At 40.1% G+C, this 26,517-nt stretch overlaps 1 protein-coding gene across 4 annotated transcripts in view; it reads left to right on the forward strand.

Moving 5' to 3' along the window:
• Window positions 1-26,517, forward strand: part of VPS41 (VPS41 subunit of HOPS complex) — a 110,394-nt gene that overhangs the window by 68,310 nt on the left and 15,567 nt on the right. For all 4 annotated transcript variants that reach the window (XM_082303903.1, XM_082303905.1, XM_082303904.1 and 1 more), the window contains 13 exons: window positions 1,071-1,168; window positions 3,565-3,694; window positions 5,418-5,533; window positions 7,110-7,166; window positions 10,428-10,489; window positions 11,248-11,329; window positions 15,526-15,618; window positions 16,122-16,249; window positions 17,171-17,315; window positions 21,823-21,864; window positions 21,994-22,044; window positions 23,312-23,449; window positions 26,352-26,406. In XM_082303903.1, the coding sequence (XP_082160029.1) occupies window positions 1,071-1,168; window positions 3,565-3,694; window positions 5,418-5,533; window positions 7,110-7,166; window positions 10,428-10,489; window positions 11,248-11,329; window positions 15,526-15,618; window positions 16,122-16,249; window positions 17,171-17,315; window positions 21,823-21,864; window positions 21,994-22,044; window positions 23,312-23,449; window positions 26,352-26,406 (1,197 nt within the window). The remainder of the gene's footprint in view (window positions 1-1,070; window positions 1,169-3,564; window positions 3,695-5,417; window positions 5,534-7,109; window positions 7,167-10,427; window positions 10,490-11,247; window positions 11,330-15,525; window positions 15,619-16,121; window positions 16,250-17,170; window positions 17,316-21,822; window positions 21,865-21,993; window positions 22,045-23,311; window positions 23,450-26,351; window positions 26,407-26,517) is intronic.

Below are 26,517 nucleotides of genomic sequence, written 5' to 3' on the forward strand. Positions count from 1 at the left end.
CGTGACAGAATTTTAGCAGGACGATGATTTGTCCTGTTCCTTATTATCTTAGCTAAAGAAGATCAGCCTTTTTTTTTAATGTCATTTTCTCTTTGCTTTACTAAAATAATCAGTAACTATTTTAGTAAACAGTAGATATTAGTAATGTAGCATGCTAAGCAGTAAGCAAGGAAACTTTTTTCCCCTACTTATGCTTAGATTTTCCTAAAACCATGTTTTGAGAGAAAATGATGATGCATCTGATATTTTTGTAAATGCTTATAGGCACAAGTTTTTCTAATATAAGCACCTGGATGATTCCTGTTTTGGGCCCTGTGAGAGAGGACCCCACAAGAAGGGCTTCCCAGATGTTGAATGCCTGCACTGTAAATCCAGCAGAATAAAGCTAAATAGCTATTTCTGTGGCAGAGTCTGCTTTAATGAGCCTTTTTGTAAATACAGTTCAGCTCTCCCTTTCTTTCTCTTTCTCAAAATAGTCATCATGTAACTGTCTCGATTTTAGGAAATTACATTTTCAGTTTTATAAACAAGAAAAGGGACTGCTTAACCATATGTTTTCTTTGTAATGAGGATATCTGTAAATCTTCCTGTGATGTTTGAAGTGATGATAAATAAATAATGATCTTTGTGTTTTCATATATCATAGCAGTACGGGTTGCAGGTGTGATTCTTTTATGGCCACATGAACTTGCTGCAAATATGCAAACCAATGAAAATGTTCTATTTATTGCCTATTTTATTGAGTTTGGTTTTGGTTTTGCTTCCTTTTTTTTCAGTGTGATTACTGAAAATCAGGCTGACCATTCATTTCAAATGTTTCATCTCTAGCATGTCCTGGAGCACAAACATTTCTTCTTGAAGAATTAAATTTAATCTGTTAAATGTAATTTTTCATCTTGCTGATCCAACTGGGAAGTCTGTAGGTTTGTTATATGTATTGAGTCTTCATTTCTCTGAAGTGCCACTGCATGCTGTTGATTGCCACTGAAAAATCAGTTGTATGTTTTTCTTAGGGAGTAGTTCATACACATTCATTTATTTAATAGTCTGTTGTCTTTCCTGTATTTCAGTTTTCCAGTTCGACACCGAATTCTATATCAGCGGACTTGCGCCTCTCTGCGACCAGCTTGTTATACTTTCTTATGTAAAGGAGATTTCCGAAAAAACGGTAATTATTTTTATGTTGCAGTTTCTTCACAGCACTGAAGTGCCCTGTGAGTTGGGGCTTAAACTAGTCACGTAGATCTGATTATCTGTGAAAGAATTTGCAGTCCGCTGGTAGTGAACAGAAACTTCTCTGACCTATGAAATAAGGTTAGTGGAGGTGGTGTTGAAGACTGATGTATTTACCTTTCAGAAGTCCTGTCTGGGTTCCTTTATTTCTTGCGGGAAGCAGAGAAGGGCTCTAGATAGTCTTTCTCTCTCCCTTTTCGTTCATTTCCCCCCTCTCTCTTTTCCTCTCCTTTTCTCTCTCTCTTTCTGCTGTTTCTGTACCAGATGAAATAAAGGATCTTTTTTAGCCATAAGAGGGCCTTGCTGACACTGCATCTTAAAAGAAATGAGAGTAGTGAAGTTGGTCAACTCAAGCAATAGGAGTCACTGTGGCGGGGGTGAGAGGCATGATTGCAAGCAAGTGGCATCGTTGTCTCCCTTGCTTCCAAGACCTTTAGTTGTGTACACCCAGATACGTGGGTAGGTAGGTAGAAATTAAAATTCATGTCAGCCATTTTTACTGTGCACGGGCGAGTGCCGTGTCTGTCTCCGACATTTATTTCATATTGCCAACTAAAAGGCGAGGCAGTGGAGGAAATCCTTGAAGTTGCGGTGTGAGAATGGCAGATGCTCTTGATCATCTCTTTGATAGTATGTCTGCATTAGACAACCATCACCATAGTAACCTTAAGCAACTGGGTGCACAAGTTGCTAGGCAATGAAATGCTGTAGGTTCAAACAAATGCTCGAGCCTGCTGAAATCAATAGGGTTAGCTTCTAGCTCTGCTGCAGGCTGTCAGATTATTATTTCTTTATTTATATTAAGGAGAAAAATAATGTCACAGCAGTGTTTCCCAAGAGAGCCGGTACAGTAGTCCTCTAGTGCGGGAGAGACGGTGAAAGAAAAGGAGGCAAACAAATGGGATAAGGAAAGGGGAGGAAAAGGTGGGCTGAAATGCTAGGGCGCAAGGAAATTGGGAAGCTGCTGTTAATGAAGTAGCAGCATGGGAAAGGAGCTAGTATAAAGGAGGTAGTGACTGATAAAGGTTAAATTCTTTCTAACTGCTTCAGGAAAGAAAGATGAAAAGAGAATTTTAGGTGATGTAATGGTAATAGAACATAGGAAAGATATTTTCTTCATGCGTTTGCTTTTAATTAGCCTTTTAAACAAACTTGGAATGCTAGACTTTGATTGCTTCTCAGTCCTCTGGGTAACTCCAGCAAGGAAACAAAAGTACTCTCATCCCTGACACTGTGTCTGTGCTCTAGTGTGGTGGGAACCCCTCTGTTAGCGTCTTGGCTCCGTGGAGCCTGTGCTTGCAGCAGAAGTGCTACGCGCTCCAAATGCTGTTGAGTTGTGAGGAACACTGTTCTTCCTACGCTTCATTTCACAGCTTTCAAATGACAACTTCCTACTTGTTACAAATTAGATCAGAATTGAACTTATGGCTTGCTTTTTTTTTCCTTTTTTTTTTTTTTTTTCCTCACTTGTACTGGAACAGTTAAATTGAGACGAGACCCGAGTGGTGCTGCTGCCAAATGGGTAGGCTAGAGCTATGTAAATCCACTTTATATGTCTCCTAGCTCTTTCATTCTATATTTTGTTATAATTCGCAGCCAGAAGTAGAAAATAAGGGATTGTCTTGGACCTTGACTTAATTAAAAATACAGCTAGTTGAAGACAGCGGTTTCCCTTGGATAGAAGATGGAAATCCATGATGTTGTTTTACCATAACCACCTACATTGCACTTAAAAGTTCATGTTACTCTAAGATCATCAGCACAGCAAGGGTTTTTGATTGTTCTCAGATGAATTTTTTTCCCTACCGCTGCTGGATGCTTAAAAGTGCAAACTTGAACACCAGCTAAAAAAAAGCCAAGTTCCTCTTGGTACCAGAATCTCATTGATTCATAGAGCTCTGTCCTTCGAGGCCTGAGCCCAGCTGGGAATGTGTCTTAAATTGTTTTGTTGCTTGTTGAATACAATGGTTGATGATCATCTGTGATAACCCTGAAAAGTTCTGTGACCAAGAGCAGAAAAATAGTGAGCAAACTCAGGGGAAGGGTTAGACCTGTGTCTTGTCTAAACCTCCTTCTCTGCATTGATCTTTTCAAGGGAAGCATGCCATGAGTAGGAATAACTTTCCTTTGTGCTTCACATGTGATTACAGCTGCTCTGTGGAGCACAGCTTTGCAACTTGTATGGTTTGCAGCTGAGTACCCAGTGCGAAGTACTGGACCTTTGGGAATGTTCGCAGCTGTTGAATTTCAGCCTTGTTCGTAGATGACCATCAGTTGGCATTGCTAAGGTAAATCATGTAGGATGCAACTAAGATGTTTGCGGTTTTCTAGGAAGTGGAGTGTTGTGCAAGGCCTAGACTGGATATTGTACAACCCCTACCTGAGTCCTGTGAAGAGATCTCTTCTGATGCGCTCACAGTACGAGGATTTCAGGAAAATGAATGTAGAGATTATCATTTAGGTAGGTGTTCTTAATATTGTTTTGTTTTATTTTCGTAACTTGGTTAAAAAAGACTTGATTGGGGAGGACTTAGCTTCTTTTTTCATTTTTATGTCATCTTGAATAACTGTCTATAACTGCTAATGACACTAAAGTGGAAATCCACAAGAACCAGTCACACGAAAGAAAACAAATGTGCATATTTAAACATCAGGATTTGTAATGCCATCTATTAAGTCAGACATACTGGGGAAGGCAGAAATATAGTTCTCATGTAACATCCAGTATCGTGGAAGGCAGTATTTTTGATGGAGATGTATTCAACATGTGAGCCCTTGTGTCTCTTTGGACACAAAGGGCTTCAGGGATAGTGAAATGAGTAAAATAGTGGAAAAGCTGCTTTAGAGACAAAGATGGAATAAATGTCATTTCAACAGTAAGATGCGCCTGGATCAACTTAAAAGGGGCACCCTGATATTTCTTGTACTGACAAAGGACTGACTTCCCTGTACTGACAAAGCTGTTGGCATGTAACAGACCCCAGAATGGTGAAACGTAATGAATAGAAACTGGAGTTTGGCAAGTTCAGCCTGGGTAGGTTTAATTATGTAACAGGCAGGGAGATTAAGCCCTGGCACAATATATACCAGTCTTTTAAATAAGACGGGATGGTTTTCTGATGTATGTGTTGTAGTTCAGAAAGATGCATGGCAAAGCTGATGCAGAATTCCTCGGTGAAGATTATATAGCCTGTGTTATACAGAAACATTCCTTCTGGCTTTTAAAATCCATGAATCTGATTTTTAAGCATCTTCTCTGGCAGCATGCTTCAAATCATAGGCTTGGCAGGCCTCTTTGTGTACATCGATGCCCTTAAGCCACTAGAAATATAGTATATCTCCTCCTGATCTCCAAAACATCTCTGCTGCTATCAATAGAATTGGGATTTCTTTATACCTGTCCCTAAGCAGAACATTGATGCCCACAATTGTACTTCTATGCTTAATGAATATTCTAGTTCATCTGAGAAGTCTAAATTTTTTGGATGGCTTAAAACAAGCATTATTTTGCGAATTGCTTGTCAGTTCGGGAGTGTATTTGTATGTGTGTATAGATACAGATGAAGGATGGGGGATGGTTTTCTTTCCTGTACCTACAAAATATTGATGTGTTTCTTCATGGGTTCTGTGGAAATAATAACTATTCTGAACAGTCATCTTCTGTGTTTGATTTTACCTTTAAGTACATTTTTACTTTGAGCTTACTCAAAAATAAAGGCTTATGGTATAAGCAAATGCATTATACATATAACCTTAACTTATAGCATTGCAAATGCATTGCTGTAATGATGTGCTATGTCCCCAGGGGTTATGGCATCTATCATTTATGCTTTTGATGGCCTTGACCTTGATGGGGAGGATAAGTTTATTGCAGGCTATGTAGTGTAATAGTCCTCTAAAAGTATAATAATGTGTTCTAAACCATCATAAAGTTTACACATAGTGGATGAATCAGAATTTGCAATAAGCTGTAGTGATTTTTTTTTTTTTGAAAGCTATTTTGCCATTTAAACCAGTTTTAATTTATTGAAGAATACAGCTTCCCAAACAAGCGTGTTCTGCAGGAGTAGCCTTGCTCTCTTGCATGCATCTCCTCTTTTTAAATTCCCCTCAAGGGTGTACTAAAAAGCAGGGCTTTACTTAAGGAAAATATAATAATAATAAACCTGTGTATGCATTTACAGAGTATTCAGAAGGTGAATCACTTTTTTATATCATCAGCCCAAGAGACGTGGTCGTGGCTAAAGAGCGGGACCAAGATGACCACATTGACTGGCTTCTTGAAAAGAAGAAATACGAAGTAATTTTTACAACATTCTTTCAGGCTTTCCTGGTTTGGAAATTCGGGTGGGATGAAGAACTTTGCTAGGTCATTTGGATTGGATAGTTTCTGTTCCTATAGTCATTGATTAATCCTTGTAAAGGGTAGGAATTGACTATACATCTTTCCATCTCTCTGGAGAGTTAGTCTTCCTACCGAAACAACTCATCTGAATTGCACCCAGGTGAGGTAGCTGAATTAGATGCTGTGAATACTGCTCTCAGCATCAGATATGAAATGTATTAGCTGTCACTGAAAATTATTAAAGCTGGGTTTTGGTTTTAAAGCAGCAGAACAGTTAACTAATGAGCTACGTGGATATTTTTCTAGATGTATCCCGACTAAAGAGGGAAGGGAAATGGACTTGGTGGGCGATAATAGATTCTTCCCATTCTATATTGCTTCCACTATAGAACGAAAAGGTTGTGTTAGGGTACTGTCCATTACTCCACGATACTCACCTTCAGTCTTAAAGCTTTTAAAAGTAAAATAATATGGGCTCGAACTGTAGGTATTGGTGCTGAAAGTAGTGTTACTCACAAAAAAGCAGAGCCAATATTAAAAAAAAAAAAAAGTATATAGCTCCCTTGGAAAAAAGCAGCTTAGTATTTGGTTGCATAAATATTGGTGTCTTTAAGCATGTATATCTAAACACCTAAAACAATAATATTCTTACAATATCAACATGTACCCCGTGTTCTGGATTATGATGACCTGCAGTTAATGACTTAGAACACTTGTTACAATGCATAAAGTAACTTGCAAATTCTTATTTACATGTTATTTGTTGGACGCCCATTATAAGGAAAAAAAAATGTGGGAAAACCTTTCAGCAGTTATTCCTTTTGTTAATGCAATCATGATATTCCTCATGCAGATTTGTTTAAATCCTTGTGGATGCTTTTGCATCTGAATAGCAAACTCGTATGATGAGTGCAGTTTTGCTATTTATGTAAATCACAGCATTTGGTCCCTGAAGACTCCAGTAATTTGCAAGTGACAGCTGTGCGTGTGCCTTTGTGAAAGCCATTCAAGGTAGTAGATAGCTTGTGTGTTATGATGTATGTTAAAGGTTTCATTTTGTTTGTAAAAGTGCCAGCTTTGTTTCTGTACACTTCAAAAAAGTAGAAAAACAGCAAATGACATTTAAATATAAATCAGTCTGACTGGATAAGATTTTTGGGCTGGGGAAGTGAAAGGTAGCCTTCCCCCACCCCTTTCCTGATGATATTTTTTGCAGGTTTTGGTAGTGAAGGGTTCTAATTTGAAAATGATCCAATGCGATTGCATTGTCTGTTTCATTGTAATCTTGCGATTTGATCCTAATATAGTAATGCGGAGTGAACCCAGATGGAAACAAAAGTAGTTTTCTCTTTGGTTGACTGCTTTTGTTTGAGTATGAATTCAAAGCTGTTCATCCAACCATGGCATTAAAAATTCTAGTGCTTCAAACACCCTGCTCTGAAAAATAGTTGATTTATGCAGTTCTAGAGCTTTCGGTACTGAAAGTTTGTGTATTTGGCTAGTATCTCTGTTTTCTGCTTTTTGAATATAGGAAGCTTTGATGGCAGCTGAGATAAGTCAGAAAACCATAAAAAAGCACAAGATTTTGGTAAGTCTCAAAATTTCAAAACAAAATATCTGATTTCTTTTAGAATGCTATGAGATGCTACAAATACATTCCAGTATTCGTCTGTTTTGCACCAGACAATAGCTGTTAGGCATACTCCAACTAGCATTCGATTTGCTGGTTTTGGCTGCAAAACAGGAATGTTAGTGTGTGAAACACAAAAGGATCTGGATTTTATGAAGGTGCTATTGACATTAAAAAGAAGAGAATTGCACTTCTCTGATTGCTGATGGTTTGTTTTTTTTTTTCTTTTGTATTAAATTTGCTGTTGTTTCAAGTAACACACAGTATTACAATATTAGAGATTGGGGGCGCGGGGTGTGTGTGACACATTTCTCTTTAACTTTTACCTTGTACATGTGACAGGGTTTTGGCAGGAGTTTAAAAGGTGCGATTGGAAGACCTTTTAAATGCTATTGAAATTCAGTTGCAGTCTCACATCTAGTGCTCTCATGTTGCTTTGCAATTCTCATTATTTTACATAGTTAAGCTCCTTTTCTCCTGTATAGTTCTTTCCCATGTTTATAGTCCCTTCACAGAGCAGCAAAGGGTATCGATGTTTAAGACAAAACGGGGGGGATAATGTAATAGCCACAAAAGCATCGTTAATTTTAGCTCTTTTTTTGTTGTTTGTTTAAATTGACCTCAGTGTGAACACATTGGTATTTCATTAATATTGCTGCTTCTTTAAATGGAAGTTTGTATTCAAGTACAAAGTATTAGAAGATGTGTTTAATTTTTAGCCAGATTACCGTTGTAATATGCACAGTGTATATCAGTATGTCTTAAAAATTCTTTTCTTCTTGTATAGTCCAGAAATTGAATCAAGACCTAATGGCAAGCCATCACCTATCACAGAGTTTGTATGATTTAGCTGCTCTGTGTCCCTTGCAAAAGATGTAAAGAATTCTTAAAGGAGGTGCTGGCAATATAAAGAAAGGGGAAGGGGGAAAAAAAAAAAAAAAAGCTTTTCTCTTGGTTTGCAAAAATTTGCTCCGCTAGGATGAAATTCAGCATGGGTATGTACAAGCAGAGCTGTTGAGTGTTTGGTCTCTAATGCAAAACCCATGGAATGTGTTGAGGGACAAAATGTTGACATCAAGCTCTAAGTGAAGGGTTAGTGGTATGGGGATTTAAAACAACTCACGCTCTCACTGCCGGCAGCAAACAGACCGGTGATATCACACTCACACCACCTGACAAGTCTGGCGGTCTTGGGGATTTTCAGGTTGCAATAGTGATCACTGCCCCTCTGCACCTCTTGAGCAGGTGTCCTAAACAATCACAGATGTATGGCTCCTTTCCTTAAACTGTATTCTCTCCTCACTGGGGAGCTGGCCCACAGGAGAAAAAGACTGCCTGAAATCTTCATTCTTGAGAATGGTGAAGTTGAAAGTACAAAGGTGGTTCCTATAGTGGAATGAAATCCTAGAATCTGATGTATGTTCAATCTATTGTAGTAGATTGAACAATTAAAGTTGTTAGGTACCTCAGTTTGTATTCTACTCCACTCAGTACTGTCTTTGATTTTGATCAAAAAATTTATGTTGTACCTCAGAAGACCCAAATGGGGGTTTTTTTGTAAGAAACAAGGACTTTTGTTGTTGTTGTTGTACAGTCCTCTTTTTTGCTGGAAACAATGTGCTTTTAGTGATATGATTCTTAAGTTATGCAGTGGATACACTGGGCTGTATTGACCTTGACACCAGCATTGGGATTACAGCAGAAGGCACAATTGTTTCATCAAAATTTTAATATATTAAATGCCTACCAAAATAATTTTGCAGCTGACCTGTGTGATAAACGCTTGAGAGGGGAAATTAGTATGTAATAATAGAATCACAGAATCGTTTAGGTTGGAAAAGACCTTTAAGATCATCAAGTCCCACCGTAAACCTAACACTGCCAAGTCCACCACTAAACCATGTCCTTAAGCACTACATCTACCCGTCTTTTAAATACCTCCAGGGATGGAGACTCAACCACTTCCCTGGGCAGCCTGTTCCAGTGCCTGACTACCCTTTCGGTGAAGAAGTTTTTCCTAATATCCAACCTAAACCTCCCCTGGCGCAACTTGAGGCCGTTTCCTCTTGTCCTATTGCTTACTACTAGGGAGAAGAGACTGACCCCCATCTCGCTACAACCTCCTTTCAGGGAGTTGTAGAGAGCGATAAGGTCTCCCCTCGGCCTCCTCTTCTCCAGACTGAACAGCCCCAGCTCCCTCAGCCGCTCCTCATAAGACTTGTGCTCCAGACCCTTCACTAGCTTCATTGCCCTTCTCTGGACACGCTCCAGCACCTCGATGTCCTTCTTGTAGTGAGGGGCCCAAAACTGAACACAGTACTTGAGGTGCGGCCTCACCAGTGCCAAGTACGGGGGCACTATCACCTCCCTGGTCCTGCTGGCCACACTATTCCTGGTACAGGCCAGGATGCCATTGGCCCTCTTGGCCACCTGAGCACACTGCTGGCTCATGTTCAGCCAGCTGTTGACCAACACCCCCAGGTCCTTTTCTGCCAGGCAGCTCTCCAGCCACTCCTCCTGAAGCCTGTAGCATTGCATGGGGTTGTTGTGACCGAAGTGCAGGACCCGGCACTGAGCCTTGTTGAATCTCATACAGTTGGCCTCGGCCCATCAATCCAGCCTGTCCAGGTCCCTCTGTAAGGTCTTCCTACCCTCCAGCAGATCAACACTTCCACCCAACTTGGTGTCATCTCTGAGGGTGTACTCAGTCCCCTCATCCAGATCGTTAATAAAGATATTAAACAGAACTGGCCTAAGCTTGCTAAATTTTTGGTAATTCCTTTACCTTATGAAGCAGCACTAGGATTTATATTCTCAATCAACATTTTTCTCTTCTGCAAACTTTGTGTTGATAAAGAAGGTGTATCATACAATGGCTGATGATTTTATTTTTGAGATAACTAATGCAGGCACTGAGTGACCAGCTATGTGTTTTGAACAATCCTTAATATGTAGAGGTGGCACAGTCTTCCCAGTGTCGATGTCATTATGAGAATTATTTAAAAGATCATTTTAATTTGAACCTGTGAGTGGTCTAGGCAAGTATTTTGTGTTGACTGGTCTGTGGGCCCTACATTTAAAGGAGAACTGGGGGTGTTCACTTAGGGCCTGCTGCTTGACCTGACAACAGTATATACAGCTGGAATTATGGTTATTGTGGCAGTCAAGTATTTGACTTCCAAACTTTTATAACTAATTCCTTATTTTTATTCCCTTTAGGACATTGGCTTAGCCTATATAAATCACCTAGTGGAGAAAGGAGAGCATGACCTGGCTGCTCGGTAACATATTAAAGATTTTGTTTGCTGGCTAAAGTGTATCTGTGTGAGGAAAAAGCGAAAGAAAATTATTGATTCTGAAGTATTTTGTGATGTTGATTTTTCTGTGTGTTCTGGAGTTTCTGAAGATTCAAAACATACAGATGTGTTACTGCACCTTGTATTTTCTTGCCTGTAGTGACCCAAAAGTTACTGTAATCTTTCTAAAGTTTAATTAGAATTGAGACTATTTTTGAAAGTAGCCTTGATTTTCTTCATTCACACTATATTTTCAAAATTGAAGCTTTCTTTGGATATTGATAATCTTAAGTTTATTAGTGTGTCATTACATACAAGACCATCAGAAAATAATTTGTGGTTATGTGAGTATAAACAAAAATGTCAAATTTGGGTATCTAAAGCAAGGATTGGAAATTACCTAAGATTTGTGTTTTCATGTATGTGAAAGTGTATCTTTTGAAGTGCTCAATTTCACTCAGCAGAGATTTAAAAATTTCACTCGTAAAGCTAATATGCCCCTAATCAATAAGGGTGAATGCATAGTAAGCAGTCAAGTCCTCTTGGATGCAAAGAAATTGTAAGATCTGAAAGAAGGAGTACCTGGCATACTCTGCTTGAAGCAATGGTTGCCAAAATAAGTGACCTTTGAAAGTGTCTTGACAGGGAGAAGAAAGGAGAAAGGAATGCTTGCAGTAATGCTGTCACATTTGTATTGTTCTGTGTACCTACTTTTATTTTCTCCCCTTTCATCTTCCTTACAGAAAGTGCCAGAAAATTCTTGGCAAAAACACAGAACTCTGGGAATTTGAAGTTTACAAGTTTAAAGAAATAGGTCAGCTTAAGGTAAGTTAATTTGTATCTCTGAACTTAAGTAATTGGCATGCTTTCTCTCCTGCATGTTTTGACCAAGTATCTAAAGGATCACATTTGACGGCACTAGTGTGGCAGCAGGATATAACACTGCCCTGGAAACTCCTGCCCCAGATCTCTAGTTGTACAGTTGTCATTCAGATTGATGTGTATATGTTAACAAGCCTCAAAACAGGGTTGGAGGCATAGCACATCCAGGTACTCGGCTACCTATTTTTAACTTGTTGACAGCCCATAAGTAAAAGGCCCACCCCCAAGGCCTTTACTTTCAAAGATGCTCACAGTTAAATACATCTTTCCCATTTACTTTTCACTCCCTTCCAGTATGTCCTGAAAAATCCTACCCCAACTCTTAAAGAAAATAGCCTCTGTGGGTGCCAGCCTTTCCTGAAAATCCAAGTCCCTTGCAACAGAGCCACAGCTTTAAGTGTCAAAGAATAGTTAAATTGCAAAGCAACAGGGAAAAATCTATGCTGTGTGCTAGAAATGGTGGCAAGAAAGAGGAGCAGTCTGCCCTGTCTTGTGTTTTCCCTGGTCACAAGCCAGCTACCATAACGGTACACGTTTAATGTGAGATTCTCAGTTAATAAATTGCCCGGGACATAAGGCTATAGCACTGTCACTGCCAAAGCAGTAGAAAACATTATGCACACTCCCTTTGGTAACGCGTGTACGTTTATTTCTGAATTTTATGTCTTCCTATTCAAACTCAATGAGCCAAAAAGGACATATTATTAAGATCTCACAGCATGCAGTCCCTTGCTGGTTTTTGAGCTGTTTAATTCTGTTCAAACAGCGAAAGTGTTTCAGCATTACGGTTTTCAGAAATGTCTGGCTTTTGTCTTAGAGCCACGCCAATGTGAGAAGAGCTTTGCCTTTTGTATGAGTTCTTAGTATTTTGGTGCACTCTTTGCCACCTTGGAAGATGAAATCTCATGTTTCTGTCTCTATATTTCAATCCAATAAAGGACCTGAATGCAGGTACAGGTGAAATTTTGACACACTGCTGCTTAGTCCTTTTGGGTTTGTTTTGTTTTTTGGATGCAAGTGTCTGGAATGGATGTTTTTCTTGTCTCCACTTATGTCATCCAGCAGACTGTAAAATATAAAAATATTTGCAGGTTTGCTGCAAAAACATCTCTGCTAAATTACTGCCTTTCTAAACAGTTGGTTGTTTTCAGCCCCTTGAAAGTGGACTTAGAAAAACATAAGATGCAGTCTGTTACATTATTCAGCTTCAAGCTGCAGTTCTAGAAGATTCCTTTCTTATTTTACTATTTCAGTCGAATGTAACTTTTCCCAAGTTCCTAAAGATACCTGAATATCATAAAGGATGAACTAAGTTAAGCCAGATCTAAATGAAGCGGTTCTTGAAATGGTTGGGGTCACTTGTATGCTATTTGGAATTTTTACCTATTTATCCAACCAGCAGGTGTTAAACATGGTAGTGTAACTGGGCTATAACGGCTTTAAGCCCTGATGAGGAGACTGTATTTGAGATTTGAAGACAAAGTGTATTTTGAAAGCGAATTTTCTTAAAGAATTTGCACTGCATATAAGCAGTTGCCTGAAATCTGATGATTCCACTATAATGTGATTTGCCAATAACTAAGGTGGCAGTAAAACTAAAGGTTTAAACTTCCCTGCCTGCAGAGGGACTGATTAGTGATACCCCAATGTCAAAGCCTGTGGGATGTGTGTGGTCTTTGTTTGCTTGTGGGTTTAGGGGGTTTTTGAGTGTTCTGTACCAAAAGGTCCTGTTTGGCTACCAGAGGCTGCATTTTGGTATCTTGATGTCTCTCCTGTCTTCATTGAATGTCTTCTACCAAACCTTGTTATGGCAGTTTCAAGATTTTAGAGCTTTGCAACTATCTTCTCCTCTCCTCCTCCAGCAGTGGTGGCTTGATGGGGTTACATGCTTGTGCTCGAGTTACTTCAGTGTAAAATCCAATGTCTCAATTCAAACAGCTGAGGAAGGTGGATTTGGAGGAAGACGCCAAACTCTGCGAGTGCTGGCCGTTGCAGCATGAGGAATATATTCTGTTGACTCCGCTGTGACAGCAGTGACTTTCAGCAGGGGTGCAGATGATCAGCTAGCACCAGCAATGCTTGAATGACCAAAGATTGGCTAGAGGACACATGAAAAACTTCATCTGACTGTGGTGGGCATAGCATAGAGCAGCATTATCCAGACAGCCTCTTTCATCTCATAGGCATCCTCCGAGGAATAAATAATTGTGGTTTGGGCTTATTGGTGAGATGTTTTAGGGTATCTCATGTCCACTTTTATATGGACTTTCTTGTGTATACCCTGCCCTTATACCTATCAATCAAAAGTCTGAAAGCAAGTCTTAGGAAGAAACAAAGGAAATTATTTCTGTGGCTCGTATCCTCTTTTTATTTAAAGTCACTTTCACCACATGGTTCAGGATTTTGATACAAAAGCATCCTGATTCTGGAGCTTTTTGTCTGAGCTCGCTCCTTAACTACTGCTTAAAAATAAAACAGGAAGAGTTTGTAACCTCCAGGAGAGGTCTTAATTCACCTTTGTGCCTAGGCTTAAAAATAACTTGGATGCTTCTCAGTCTTTGCTGAGCACGGGGGCCAAACTGCAGGAGGTGGTTGCGCTTTTCCTTCAAAGCAGTGGGACTTGGGGCAGGAGAGATTTCCTTCCTGAGGCAGCCTGGCCCTCACGCAACGAGGCAGCTGCATCGCTCTGCAGCTTGCTGTGAGGCCGAACCGCAGCCAAGAGTTGCAGCAAAGCCTGTCAAGCATGGCTGTTCATTTAGGAGGTGTCAGGAAGGTAGAATGTGGGTATGAAAAGAGCCGTTGGAGAACATCCTCTGCCTTTGAGTCTCCAGCTGATGTCCAGCATGCTTTCTTCATGGTCAGAAGAGGCTTTCGTGAGGGGGTCAGGAATATGGTTTCTCAGGGCAGCTGGTAAGACCATGCCCTGAGTTAGCTATTAAATTCTGTGACAGACGGTGGGAGCTGATGTTGGCAGCGTGCTGTTTCAAAGACTGGCCAAGCTCAAGCAGCGTGGGGAGAGAAGAGGTCTCCCGTGAGCAATGAACTTTTAATTTTTGCACAGTCATTAACAATGCTTTTTTTTATTGGTCTTTTATTTTTACCTCCTTTTTCACGCACAGATGGAAGACTTTAATGAAATATGTAGCTTAGGCAATTGTTTTGATTTAAATACTGGGAGAATTTGTTGTGAATAGTCATTGCTGTCTGTAAAACTGAAAAAAAAAAATCATGTAGTGAGATGTTATTTCTCCTGCTTTGTTCACGCAACTTCAGTAACAAAATGCTACTGCACCATGTGCCCTTAGTGGGCAACAGGCAACATCTCTGCATGTTTGGAGGAATTTCATCAGTGTTGGGCCTTCAGCTACAAACCCCGAAGTCCCAACACAGCTGGCAGCAGTAGGGTTTATTTTGGCAGTCAGTAATAACCTTGGCCTCTAGTTGTATGGAATAGTAGTGCTAATAAGATGCTGTGCTGAAATGCCAGGGTATGAGCTGATTCATTCTGGCAGGTTCTCGTCTCCTGCCTGCCAGAATGCAGTTCCTTAACACCTCCTATAGAGCAACAGATCACACACCTTCACCCTTTCCATGGAGAGATGTATTCTCAAATTAATTTTCATTTGGGTATGTAAAAATAGCTGGCAAAACAGAACTCTTCATAAAATGTAGTGACCTCACAGTAAGTCATAAATCAAAAGTACACATTTTTCAGCTAATGAATGCTTATACCTTTTTACAAGATACAAGACCAATACTGGTCTTGAAAACTTTCTTCTTCTGAGGGGTCTTTTTATCGATTTTGTTTTCTGAGTGACTAGCAGTAAATATTCGGACTTCTCCAAGTGCAATGGCTGAGACTCTCATTCTAACTAGTATCTTACTGCTATCTTTCTAATGAAAATTCTTTCAGATAAGTAATACAATTCCAATGTGTCCAATGCTAAAGTAAATAACTTTAGGATACTGCTTACAAATATGAATATACAGCTCTTCCAGTGTTCACCAAGAGGCCTGTTTTGCACGTAGCTTTGTTTTTTTTTTTTTGTTTCACAACAATTCTTTTTTTTCTGTCATCAGTGTACCAAGATATTACATGTCATTCCCCTTCTGACGGTTTGTTCTCTTTGTTCCTATAGGCGATTAGTCGTTACTTGCCCAGACGGGATCCAGTTTTGAAACCTCTGATCTATGAAATGGTCCTGCATGAGTTTTTGGAGAGTGACTATGAGGTACTGCAGCCTGACATGTCCACATATAATAGCTATTGCCAGCAAAACACCCTCAGCAATGTGGAATTCTGATTGCAAATGCTCTGTTGTATTCAAACAGATTTTCAATGGACAATTTAACAATAATGAAAAGATTAAAAAGATGAATTTTGGTTTAGATTTTAAAGGAATAGGTAGAATGTTCTTTAGAGCATGCAGATACTGCGAGATTGGTTACTTATTATCAATACTATTATTTTTAATTTGTTTAATGTAGCACAAGTGGTCGAGGTGCTGCACAAAGCATACAGCACCTGAAAGAGATCCAGCTTTATGAATCTTAATAGCATTGCCCTAAGAAGGAAAATCTGTGTTCTGCACTGTGCACATCTGTGAGCACATAAAAGTGGCTTAGAGGTGAAGCACAGCAGGTATCATCTCAGAGGCTTAGCCAAAGCTTTGATGGTTTGAAATGTTCCTTAGGCAGTTCTTTCTATTTCTGTTACAATCTCTTATACTTTTAGGGGTTTGCAACCCTGATAAAAGAGTGGCCTGGAGATCTCTACAACAACACAATCATAGTTCAAGCTGTAGTGGATCACCTGAAGAAAGATCCACAGAACAGGACTTTGCTACAAACACTTGCAGAATTGTGAGTACAATTTTAGACTCCTGTTACAAAAATTAAGCTTGAAATAGTATACTATAGTTTATAAATATTTGCCTCTCTTAACAGAAATATTTGCTTTACAGCAGTCTACAGAGCATCAGCTTTCTCTGCATTCCACTCTGCTGATTGCACAGCTTACAAAGTCTTTTCCTTTCCTTATAAAGTGTATGCTGAGTATGAAAAGCAAAGAGTTTAGTGTAAGATTGGATTTGCTACTCCTCTTTCCAAAGCAAATAGCTAGCATTCCTCTTTATGCTGTCAGAGGAAGCCTCTTTTGTGAAGTGCACATTTCAGAATTACCCACAGGAAAACAAAATGATGTTTTTTCCCCACTATTTCTAAAATAGTATATTTAGGTTTACTGCATGGCTGGAAATATGTGACTAGAAAATGTGCCAAAACTTATCTGGTTCTAGGCTACGTTGTACAGGGATAAAGCTCTTCGGTTTTCTCAGTCTGATTCCTATGTTAAGTTCTTTTCATACTGCTTCTTTGAAGAAAGCAGAGCTACTGTCTATTGCTATGTTCCAGTCGGTCCCAAAGTTTTAAGAGAACAATATTTTTTACCTCTGAAGAGAGTTCCAATTAGTTTCCAAAAATAGAAAAGCTAGTGTTTTGTGTAGCTTCCCCTGTGGTTTGAAAATGGGAAAATGAAAATGCAGAGAACCACAGGTCAGAACACAAATGCGGTGGCTGATATAAACAAAGGTGAAATTAATGTTGCCCAGTGTTTTACTTCCTTTTAACAAAAGTGAATCACAGCAGCTATTTAGATATTCATCAAATCAAGTAGCATCCTAACAAGCTTTACATCCTAGAGTATATTTATATTTTCTCTCATAAGTAATTTTCCTACACTTAGATATGTAAGATCATGTGTATTATAACATTGTTTTTTATTAGGTATACTTATGATCAGCGCTATGGCAGAGCCCTAGAAATTTACCTAACTCTGAGGCATAAGGATGTCTTCCAGTTGATCCACAAGCACAATCTTTTCAGTTCTATCAGAGACAAAATTGTTCTGCTCATGGATTTTGATTCAGAGGTATGGTGATCTTAATTATTTTATACTCACTTTTGGCTAGAGATGTTTTAACAGATTAAAAATATATGAGCTAAACATAGTGTTGAGGCAGAGAGTGTGTTTGTTATGTCTGGATACATTCAGAGGTAAGGAAGAAGACGTTTGCCTAGACTGCAAAATAATTGACCCAAGAATGATTTTTTTTCCTTTGTATTTCCATTTGAGTATCATTCACAGTGAGAAGAGTGCCAGATCTGAGATCATTGTTGTGATTCTCAAGCAGATTTTCCCCATGATATTCTTTCTGCGTTTCTAATCAAATAATGCTATTAATAAGCCAAAGAAAGGAGGCAGTGAATTTATTGTGAGGCATATGTCAAATGTACTTGCCACTTTTCTTTCACTGCAGTCAATTAATAGAATAGAATAGACTATTTCAGTTGGAAGGGCCCTAAAATGATCATCTAGTCCAACTGCCTGACCAATTCAGTGCTGACCAGGTTAAAGCATGTTAAGGGCATTGTCCAAAGGCCTCTTAAACACTGACGGGCATGGGGCATCGACCTCCTCTCCAGGAAGTCTGTTCCAGGGTTTGACTACCCTCTCTGTAAAGAAATACTTCCTAATGTCCAGTCTAAACCTCCCCGATGTAGTTTTGAGCCATTCCCACACAATGTCCTGGCACTGGGTACCAGGGGAAGAGCTCAGCACCTCCCTCTCCACGTCCCCTCCTCAGGAAGCTGCAGAGAGCCATGAGGTCGCCCCTCAGCCTCCTTCTCTCCAAACTAGACAAACCCCATGTCCTCTGCTGCTCCTCAGAGGACATGCCTTCCAGCCCCTTCACCAGCTTTGGTGCCCTCCTCAGGACGCGTTCAAGGACCCAAACATCCTTTTTAAATGGTGGGGCCCAGAACCACACACAATCCTCAAGGTGAGGCCGCACCAACACCAAATACAGCGGAATATCACCCATTCTGACGGGCTGCTTATGCTGTGTTTGATGCACCCCAGGATGCAGTTTGCCCTCTTGGCTGCCAGGGCACACTGCTGACTCCTCTTGAGCCTCCTGCCAACCAGCACCCCCAGACCCCTTTTGCAGGGCTGCTCTCCAGCCGCTCCACTCTCCAGTCAGCCATTTAGACTTGTGCCTGGCATTACACCGTCCTAGGTGCAGAATCCTGCATTTGTTCTTGTTCAGTGTCATGCCACTGATGATTGCCCAATGCTCCAATCTGTCTAGATCCCTCTGCAAGGCCTCTTGTCCCTTGAGAGAGTCAACAGCACCTCCCAGTTTGGTATCATCAGCAAACTTGCTAATGGTGCATTCAGCTCCTGCATCCAGATCGTTGATAAATATATTGAACAGAACTGGCTCTAGAATTGAGCCCTGAGGAACATGGCTGGTGACCGGTCACCGGGCACATGAGGCTCCATTCACTGCAACTCTTTGAGCCCTGCTGTTCAGCCAGTTCTTCACCCAGCGCACTGTGAACCCGCTCATCCCACAGTTGGAGAGCTTGTCCAGAAGGATGCTGTGAGGGACAGTATCAAAAGCCTTACTAAACTCCGTAAAAACTACATCCACCGCTTCCCCTTCACCCACTAGATAGGTGACCTTATCGTAGAAGGATATCAGATTAGTTAATCAGGACATTCCCTTTGTGAATCCATGTTGACTTTTCCTGATGATTGACTTGTCCTTTAAATGCCTTTTATTAGCACCCAATATGATCTTCTCCATAATTTTTCCAGGTACTGAGGTTAGATGAACAGGTCTGTAGTCTCCTGGTTCTTCCCTCACACCCTTCTTGTAGACTGGAAATATGCTGGCTAGCTTCCAGTCAGCGGGGACTTCTCCAGACTCCCAAGACCTTTGGTAGATGATTGAGAAGGGTCCTGCTGTAACAGCTGCTAGCTCCTTCAGTACTCTGAGATGAATCCCATCAGGCCCCACGGACTTGTGAACATTCAGCTGATACAGCTGGTCCCTTACAATTTCAGTGTCCACAAATGGAAAGTCACTGTTGCCACACTCGTGGTCCTCCAACTCAGGGGACTGGGCAGCCTAAGGTCTATCAGTACTATTAAACACTGAGGCAAAAAATGCATTGAATGCCTCTGCTTTTTCTTCATCCCTATTAGTCAGATGACCATCTTCAACAAGTATCAGTCCAATGTTTGTTTGTTTTTTTGTTTTTTTTTTTTAGACCTCCTCTTGCTATTAACATACTTAAAAAAGCCCTTCTTATTATCTGAAACAACACTGGCCAGTTTCAACTCTAATTGAGCTGGTCTTTCATGTCTTCTCTGTGCGTATAGGAACCACAGCTCTGTACTCTTCCTGAGAAGCCTGACCTAGCTTCCAGAGATCATACAATTTCTTTTTCCTCTTGAGCTCCACGAGGAGTTCCCTGTTCAGCCAAGCTGGTCTTCTGCCCCACTTGCTTGACTTAGGACACAGTAGAATTACCTGCTCCTGTGCAGGTGATTCTTAAAGACTGACCAGCACACATGGACCCCTGAGTCCTCAAAAGCAGATTCCCAGGGTACTCTGCTAAATAGGTCCATGAATAGCTTAAAGTTTGCTTTCCTGAAGTCCAGGGTAGCAACTCTGCTGACCTTTTTTCTTATTACACTGAAAATTTTAAACTCAACCATTTCATGATCACTGTGGCTAAGACCGTCACCTACTATAACATCCCCCATGAGTCCTTCTCTATTCACAAATAGCAAGTCTAGGAGGGCATATTTCCTAGTTGGCTCACTGAGTGACAAGAAATTATCTTCAACAAACAAAAAGGAATTTCCAAGACCTGCTTGTCACAGCAGGACACTATTCCTAGTTGATGTCTGGGAAGTTGAAATCTCCCATAAGGACAAGGGCTCCCGATCCAGAAATTTCTCCTAATTGCCTATAGAATAACTCATCAGTGCTTACATCCTGGTTGGGTGATCGGTAGTTGACACCCACTACAACATCTCCTTTGTTTTCCATCCCCCTAATCCTCACTCAGAGGCTCTCAACCACATCATCACTAACTGTAAGGGCTGTACAATCAAACCTCTCCCTTACAGATAGTGCAACACCTCCACCTGGCCTGCCCTGCCTAGCCCTCCTGAACAGCCTGTAGCCCTTCATCCCAGCACTCCAATCGTGGGACTCATTCTACCAACTCTCACTAATACCAATGATATCATAGCTCTGGGAGCTGACCAACACTTCCAGTTCATCCTATTTGTTTCTCATACTACACGCGTTGGTGTACAAGCATTTCAGATATGCTCCTGAACCCTCCATGTTCCCAGGAGCAGTGTAAATGTTCTCACTAGCACTGCCACCCTCAGGCGATGCCATGCCAACCCTTGGCTTACCTACTGCAATCCTGTTGGTATCCCCTTCCCCCCGTCAATTCTAGTTTAAAGTGCTCTCATTCGGTCCTGCCAGCTTAAGCCCAAAGACATATTTTCCCCATCGGGACAGGTGGATCCCGTTAGGCCCCAGCATACCTTGTCTCTCAAAGGCTCTTCAATGGTTTGAAAACCCAAAGTTTTGGTGGAGGCACCAGTCCTGGAGCCAGGTATTGATATCCTGGGCTCACCTGTTTCTTCCAAAGTCTTCCCCCATTACTGGGAGGATTGAGGAAAACATTACCTGTGCTCACTATTCTTTTTTTTTTTCTTCTGAAAGTTTGCAAGGTTATTAACCTAAATTCCAAAAATAAGTAGTATGTGTTTTGTGCTGAATTCAAACTTCTTTCTTCCCAGCTGGCTATAAAACCTCAGCCAATGAGTTTTGGTATGATCCTTGGGGGTAAACCAAGTAGATCTGCTCTTTCAGTGCAGTGGTTGTGTAAGCACTGGAACTTAAATACAGAGCCATCTGTACCAAAGATTATAATCTTTGGTATGCCCATTCTAAACTACATGGGGGGGGAAAAGAGTATAATTTTTTTTTTTATTAAATAGAGTAAATCATATCAGGAATCTGTGGGTTTGTATTTTTTAAATGTGAAGCAAAGTTTGCTCTTCTAAGAGGAAGCAGAACCAGAATCCCCGTAGCCGCTGCTTATGTGATCTTGTCTGCTTTTGTTACGGTATTGGTGTGCAGAGAGTTTGGAGGAATCCAGTTGTGAGGCAAGTTGAGTCGTGTGTTTCCTATATAGCCATCGCCCTGCAGTTCCCTTTTGCAGTGGGACAAATAGTATTTCTACATCATTTCACAGTGGCCTTCTGTGACCCATGATTCAATGGGCATACTTCACCTGCAATATAAGTGCACAGTATTGATTGCTATTAGTGTGGAGACTTAGGGGAAGCATTCTGGAAGAATACATGATGTGTTCTCCTGTAATGCTGTGCTGTTGGGGAATGCTGATGTTATGCAAACTGCTTTCTGAATTACTGTTGCTGAAAAGAATAGGTCTGCAATATCCATCTGATAACCATCAGTGAACAAGTGTAATACTACATAGAGTGTGAGAAAATATGTGTACCTGTTTCTTAACTGGGTTCTCTTTCTTTACCTTAGAAAGCAGTAGACATGCTTTTGGATAACGAAGATAAAATTTCCGTGAGTATAACAAGTTCATGGCATGGCAGTCTAATGCTTGCTTGTATTACCCGTCCTTCTTTCAGTCCTGTAAATGTGATGTGCATCACAGGTTTGCAAATCTGTTGGGTTTTGTTTGTTTTCTTTCAGATCGACAGAGTTGTTGAAGAATTAGAAAACAGGCCTGAGCTACAGCATGTGGTAAATATTTCTATATTCTGTTGGTTTCAAGTTGAGCTGAATAAACTCTTTGCTGGGCACATCTTTTACAGATGTGGTTATCCTGTCAAAGTGAACATGACACTAGAATGTTATAAGTCATCAGAGCCAAAGTGGCTACTTTTGCTAATCCATTTTTTAACATGGCCATAGCATTTTTACAATAGTAAAATAATTCTAAAATGTGTACCTGTGAGAATTTGATAACATACTGCTTACTTGTTAATATACCATGAGGTACTCCTTATGGCATTGCAGACACTTGTCTTCTCTGGTCAATTACTTCTTGCTTGTATCCCTCCTCTTTCCCTGCACAAAAATGGGATTGGATGTTGGGTGTGACTCTGAAGCATGTTTTGCTGATCCACAGAGACAGTGAACTGCTTGTCTTTCTAGAGCTGTAACTTCCATACACTGCAGGATCGTTCTTGTTTGTGCAGAATTACAATATCTGTGTAAGGCTGTGGCTCCGCGTTGCTATTCCAAAAGCACCTCTTTGGTTTGAACATGCTGTCAGTAGAATACGTAACGTGAAACTGTGGGTTTGGGCTGTATTAGGGAGGGAAGTTTAACTTGCTGCTGTGTACAGGTGGGGCTCAGGGCATTGATCTGGTGGAGAATGGGTTTATGTGTGATGTGATTATAGAAAGCAGCTCTATATGAAGTGTGCAGCCCGCAGCCCAAGAGCTTTACAAAGACAACTGACTGACTGTCAGTTTATGGAAGGGATGCATCAGTTTCAAAGTGTGAATGAAGCCGGCTTCCCTTTGCGTAAAAGCGACTCTCCAGATGATTCTCAAGGCTTTTCTGTGCTCATCTAGAGAAAAGGAGCTTTGCCCCAGTATTGACAGTTCGAGGTACTTTGGTTAAAACATTTCCTGTGGTAAAAATTTGATATATACTTATCTGTAATGGTCAAGCATATCTAGATAACCAAAATGCTTCATTTGACGTATTTGTCCAAAGTTTTATTTAAAAAAAAATTCAAAATCCAGTAGTTTCATTGAAGGCTAAAGGACAGTTTCTTAACTGTTGCTGAAAACATGGTTTATAGAGTGGGTTTTGGAGATTGCTGTGATGAGTGTACTTCAGAAAAATGTAAAATTAGTCTTTTGAATCAGGATTTAATCTCTGTGCCTTTTAGTATGTGTTAGCAGATTCCTGAGGAAATTAGGAGTTTATTATTAGCAGAGAACAAATAATATTATCTAAGTGGTTTTGAGTTCCGATTCTCTCTTTTGATTCCTAGTATTTGCACAAGCTTTTCAAGAGAGACCACCATAAAGGCCAGCGATATCATGAGAAACAGATCAGCCTTTATGCTGAATACGATCGTCCAAATTTACTACCATTTCTCAGAGACAGCACGCACTGTCCACTAGAGAAGGTAAGCCCTCAAAATCTAAATACAGGTCCTCGATTTTTTTGTCTGTAGCTTGTAGTGAATTTCTAACTGTCTGGTACTGCCCTCTACTGCCAAAAGGAGGAGATCCTTCGAGTTTGTGACCATCACATTTAGAAGTTTGGTTTGCAGAGCTGGCTGACAGCTGAGGCCATCCTCTCTCAGCTTACAGGGCAGGAATCGGTGGGGATTTTTAGTGTGGAAGTTCTGAATTCACACTTGATGTGTACCTGCAGCATATCTATGTATCAGTGCCTGCCCTGACTGGACAGCAGTTTGCGGTTGCAAGAAATCGACAACCATTTTGCCAAATCTAGGACCCGTCAGTGTTAGATCTTGAAAAATGAGTACCTGTAACTGCAGGTTTTCTAGCTTTGTGTTCTAAGGACCAGTTGTTTTCAAATAATATACACAATATAACAGTCACTCAACTAGCATAACTAAAAGTATTTTGTCTTTGTACTTCTACTACTAGACTTGCAGTTTTACAGAGTACCATGTTTCCACCTTCTTTAACGTTTTTACATTTTCCTTCCTTGCTCTTTCTTGTCAAATTAAAAAATAAATAAATAAAGTTAAGGGCAGTCTTATTTTCCCCCCCCGCTTGAATAAAAGGGAATCAAATGGAAATTTAAGTTTTCCTCTTTAGGTGGGTCAGTATTTTATTATTTGTATTTGTTGCTGTTAATGGCCGAGCAGAGCAGACTTTGTGAAAGGATGCCTCTCTGTACGCAGCTATAATGATGACACCAGTGGAGTAGTTTTAAATGTAATATTGAATATTGCATTTTACGTGGTTGACATTCTAAAGAGACCTAGTACTGTTCCTGGCACCTCTCTTGTTTTGCATGCTTTTGTCAACTTTACTGTGCAACAGCAGGAAACACGGGAAAATACTTTGTTAGGATTGCAGCCTTGGTCTTTGTTGAAACTGTCACACAAAACTAGGTTGTCTCAGTGATCTTTTTGGGCAATGAGCCTGAGGGGTTTCCAGCCAGAGACTTTTGTCTACAATGTTGGCTTATTTGTTTTTAACTCTGATTCTCTCGTAGTTTTTGCCTTACGTATTATTTGTGTGATCATGGTTTTGTGTATAAAACCTTACCTGCATTTTGTTTTTTCTTTTGGTGCAAATTAGTTTTAGTTATTGCAGATCTAGCCACCTATCTTCAGTGATGGGTGGTGCAGAAAAGTGCTGTGTGTAAATGGTGCAAGCACATTGCTGGCACTGCTTTGCTGAAGTACGGGCTGCCAGCAAGAATATGTCAGAGACCTGTGAACCTTTGGAAGGTGTGGTGCAATAATCACCAAAGTGAGAGAAAAGGTTAGAAAAAGTGTCATTCTAACCTTATGTTAAAATGATACTATGTTTCAGTAAAAAGCTAAGGCAGAGAGGAAAGATACAAACACTGTATAAAACTTAGTTGAATTTTCTGTCACTGCTAATTTTGTAATTATACTTCTTACCACACATATCATATAGTAACACTTTTTGTCACCTACAAATCTTCGTTCTAAGGAAATAAAAAGAGGACCAAGAATTTCCTAGTTACCAATATTTTCAGTTCCTGTTAGGCAGATTGCAGTGCCGTGTATAAATTGAAAAAAACCATGATACTTGAACAAATTCACACTTATTATTGCTTTAAAGACGATATAAAACCAGCAGGAAGAAACAATTCTTGTTCTTTAAAAGTAAGCCACTTTATTCAAGTGCAGTTTAGCAAATGTTTTATAAAATGAACTGAAAGAGAAGTATGAATGTTCCCTGTTTTCCTCTAGAGGGAGCATGACAGTCAATAAACGTGCAGCATCCAGAAATACTGAATACCTGGTACTTTGTAGTTTAACTGGAGAGAAAAAAGGCTGTCAGCTGTGTTTATAACTTATTAGTGTTATTCATACCTTCATTCCCCTGAAGTTGGTAATTCACTTACCTGTACCCTGAAATTCATTGTCCATATCTCTAATCTTCATAGTAACCCATCTGAAATAATTTGAGAATGGAAGGAAAAGTTAATAATACAGCTGTAGCTGTATCTTATGCATTTATAGTTTTGATTTCCAAGTATGAAACTTTTTATTGGTGAGCAGTTGTCTTCACAGGAATGCCATGAATCTTGAGTTTGCTTTCTGCTTCCAAATTGGAAACAGACATGGCATTGTTTACAGCATACCAGCCCTGCCAATCTTCTGTTATTAAAAACTTGTTGATAATCAGTTTGGTAATTTTGGTAATTGTACTCAGTGTTTGTCAATTACACACAGATTCAGTAACTGCTCATGGTATTTAGCCCTCAGGTCTTTAAACCAAATTTACAAGAAATGCTTCCTCCTTATTCTTTCATACTGGGGCTAGATTATTTTTGTATTGTCTTCTTGGAGGTCACTGGTGAAAAATTTGGAGGGCACTCTCTACCTCTCAAAACGATTTTGGGTACCCTGAGGGGATCTACAGGCTTGTATTATGAATGAATGTCAAGTAGACCTCCATCACTAGAGACTTCGTAAGTCCACCCACAGGAAGCAAGTCTTGACAGCAGATAACCTTAACGCTTTTGGTTTAAGCAACTTTTGGAAGCAGAAGAAAGAAGTTGCCAGTAGATTTAAAGGTAGAAATTGGCATAATCCAGACTGAAATACCTGTGCTATCCCCAGATTTATTTAATCTTGTAGAAAAATAAAAAAATGCCATGGAGTTTCTTCTCCTAATTAATGCCAGAGGACCTGACAGTGCCTATTAAGGGAGTTGTATTCCTGTCTAAATGAGTAATGCAACTTCATGGAAAAGTATGTTTAAGCCTTTTGCAGCATTTGTGATCAATAAAATATCATGTTACATGGTTCCCTGTATTCTCTTTCCCTCCTCCCTTCCCTTAAATTCAAGGCTCTTGAGATCTGCCAACAGAGGAACTTTGTAGAAGAGACAGTCTATCTTCTGAGTAAGTAACAGCCAGTGTGATAAATTACAACGTGTTTTTAATCTTGTCAAAGTTTATGCTGCGAAAACGTATGATGTATTGTCTAACATCATTTAACACGCTTTCCCAGAG

The sequence above is a fragment of the Platalea leucorodia genome, assembly GCF_965183815.1.
Source record: "Platalea leucorodia genome assembly, chromosome: 1".
NCBI classification, from domain to species: Eukaryota; Metazoa; Chordata; class Aves; order Pelecaniformes; family Threskiornithidae; genus Platalea; species Platalea leucorodia.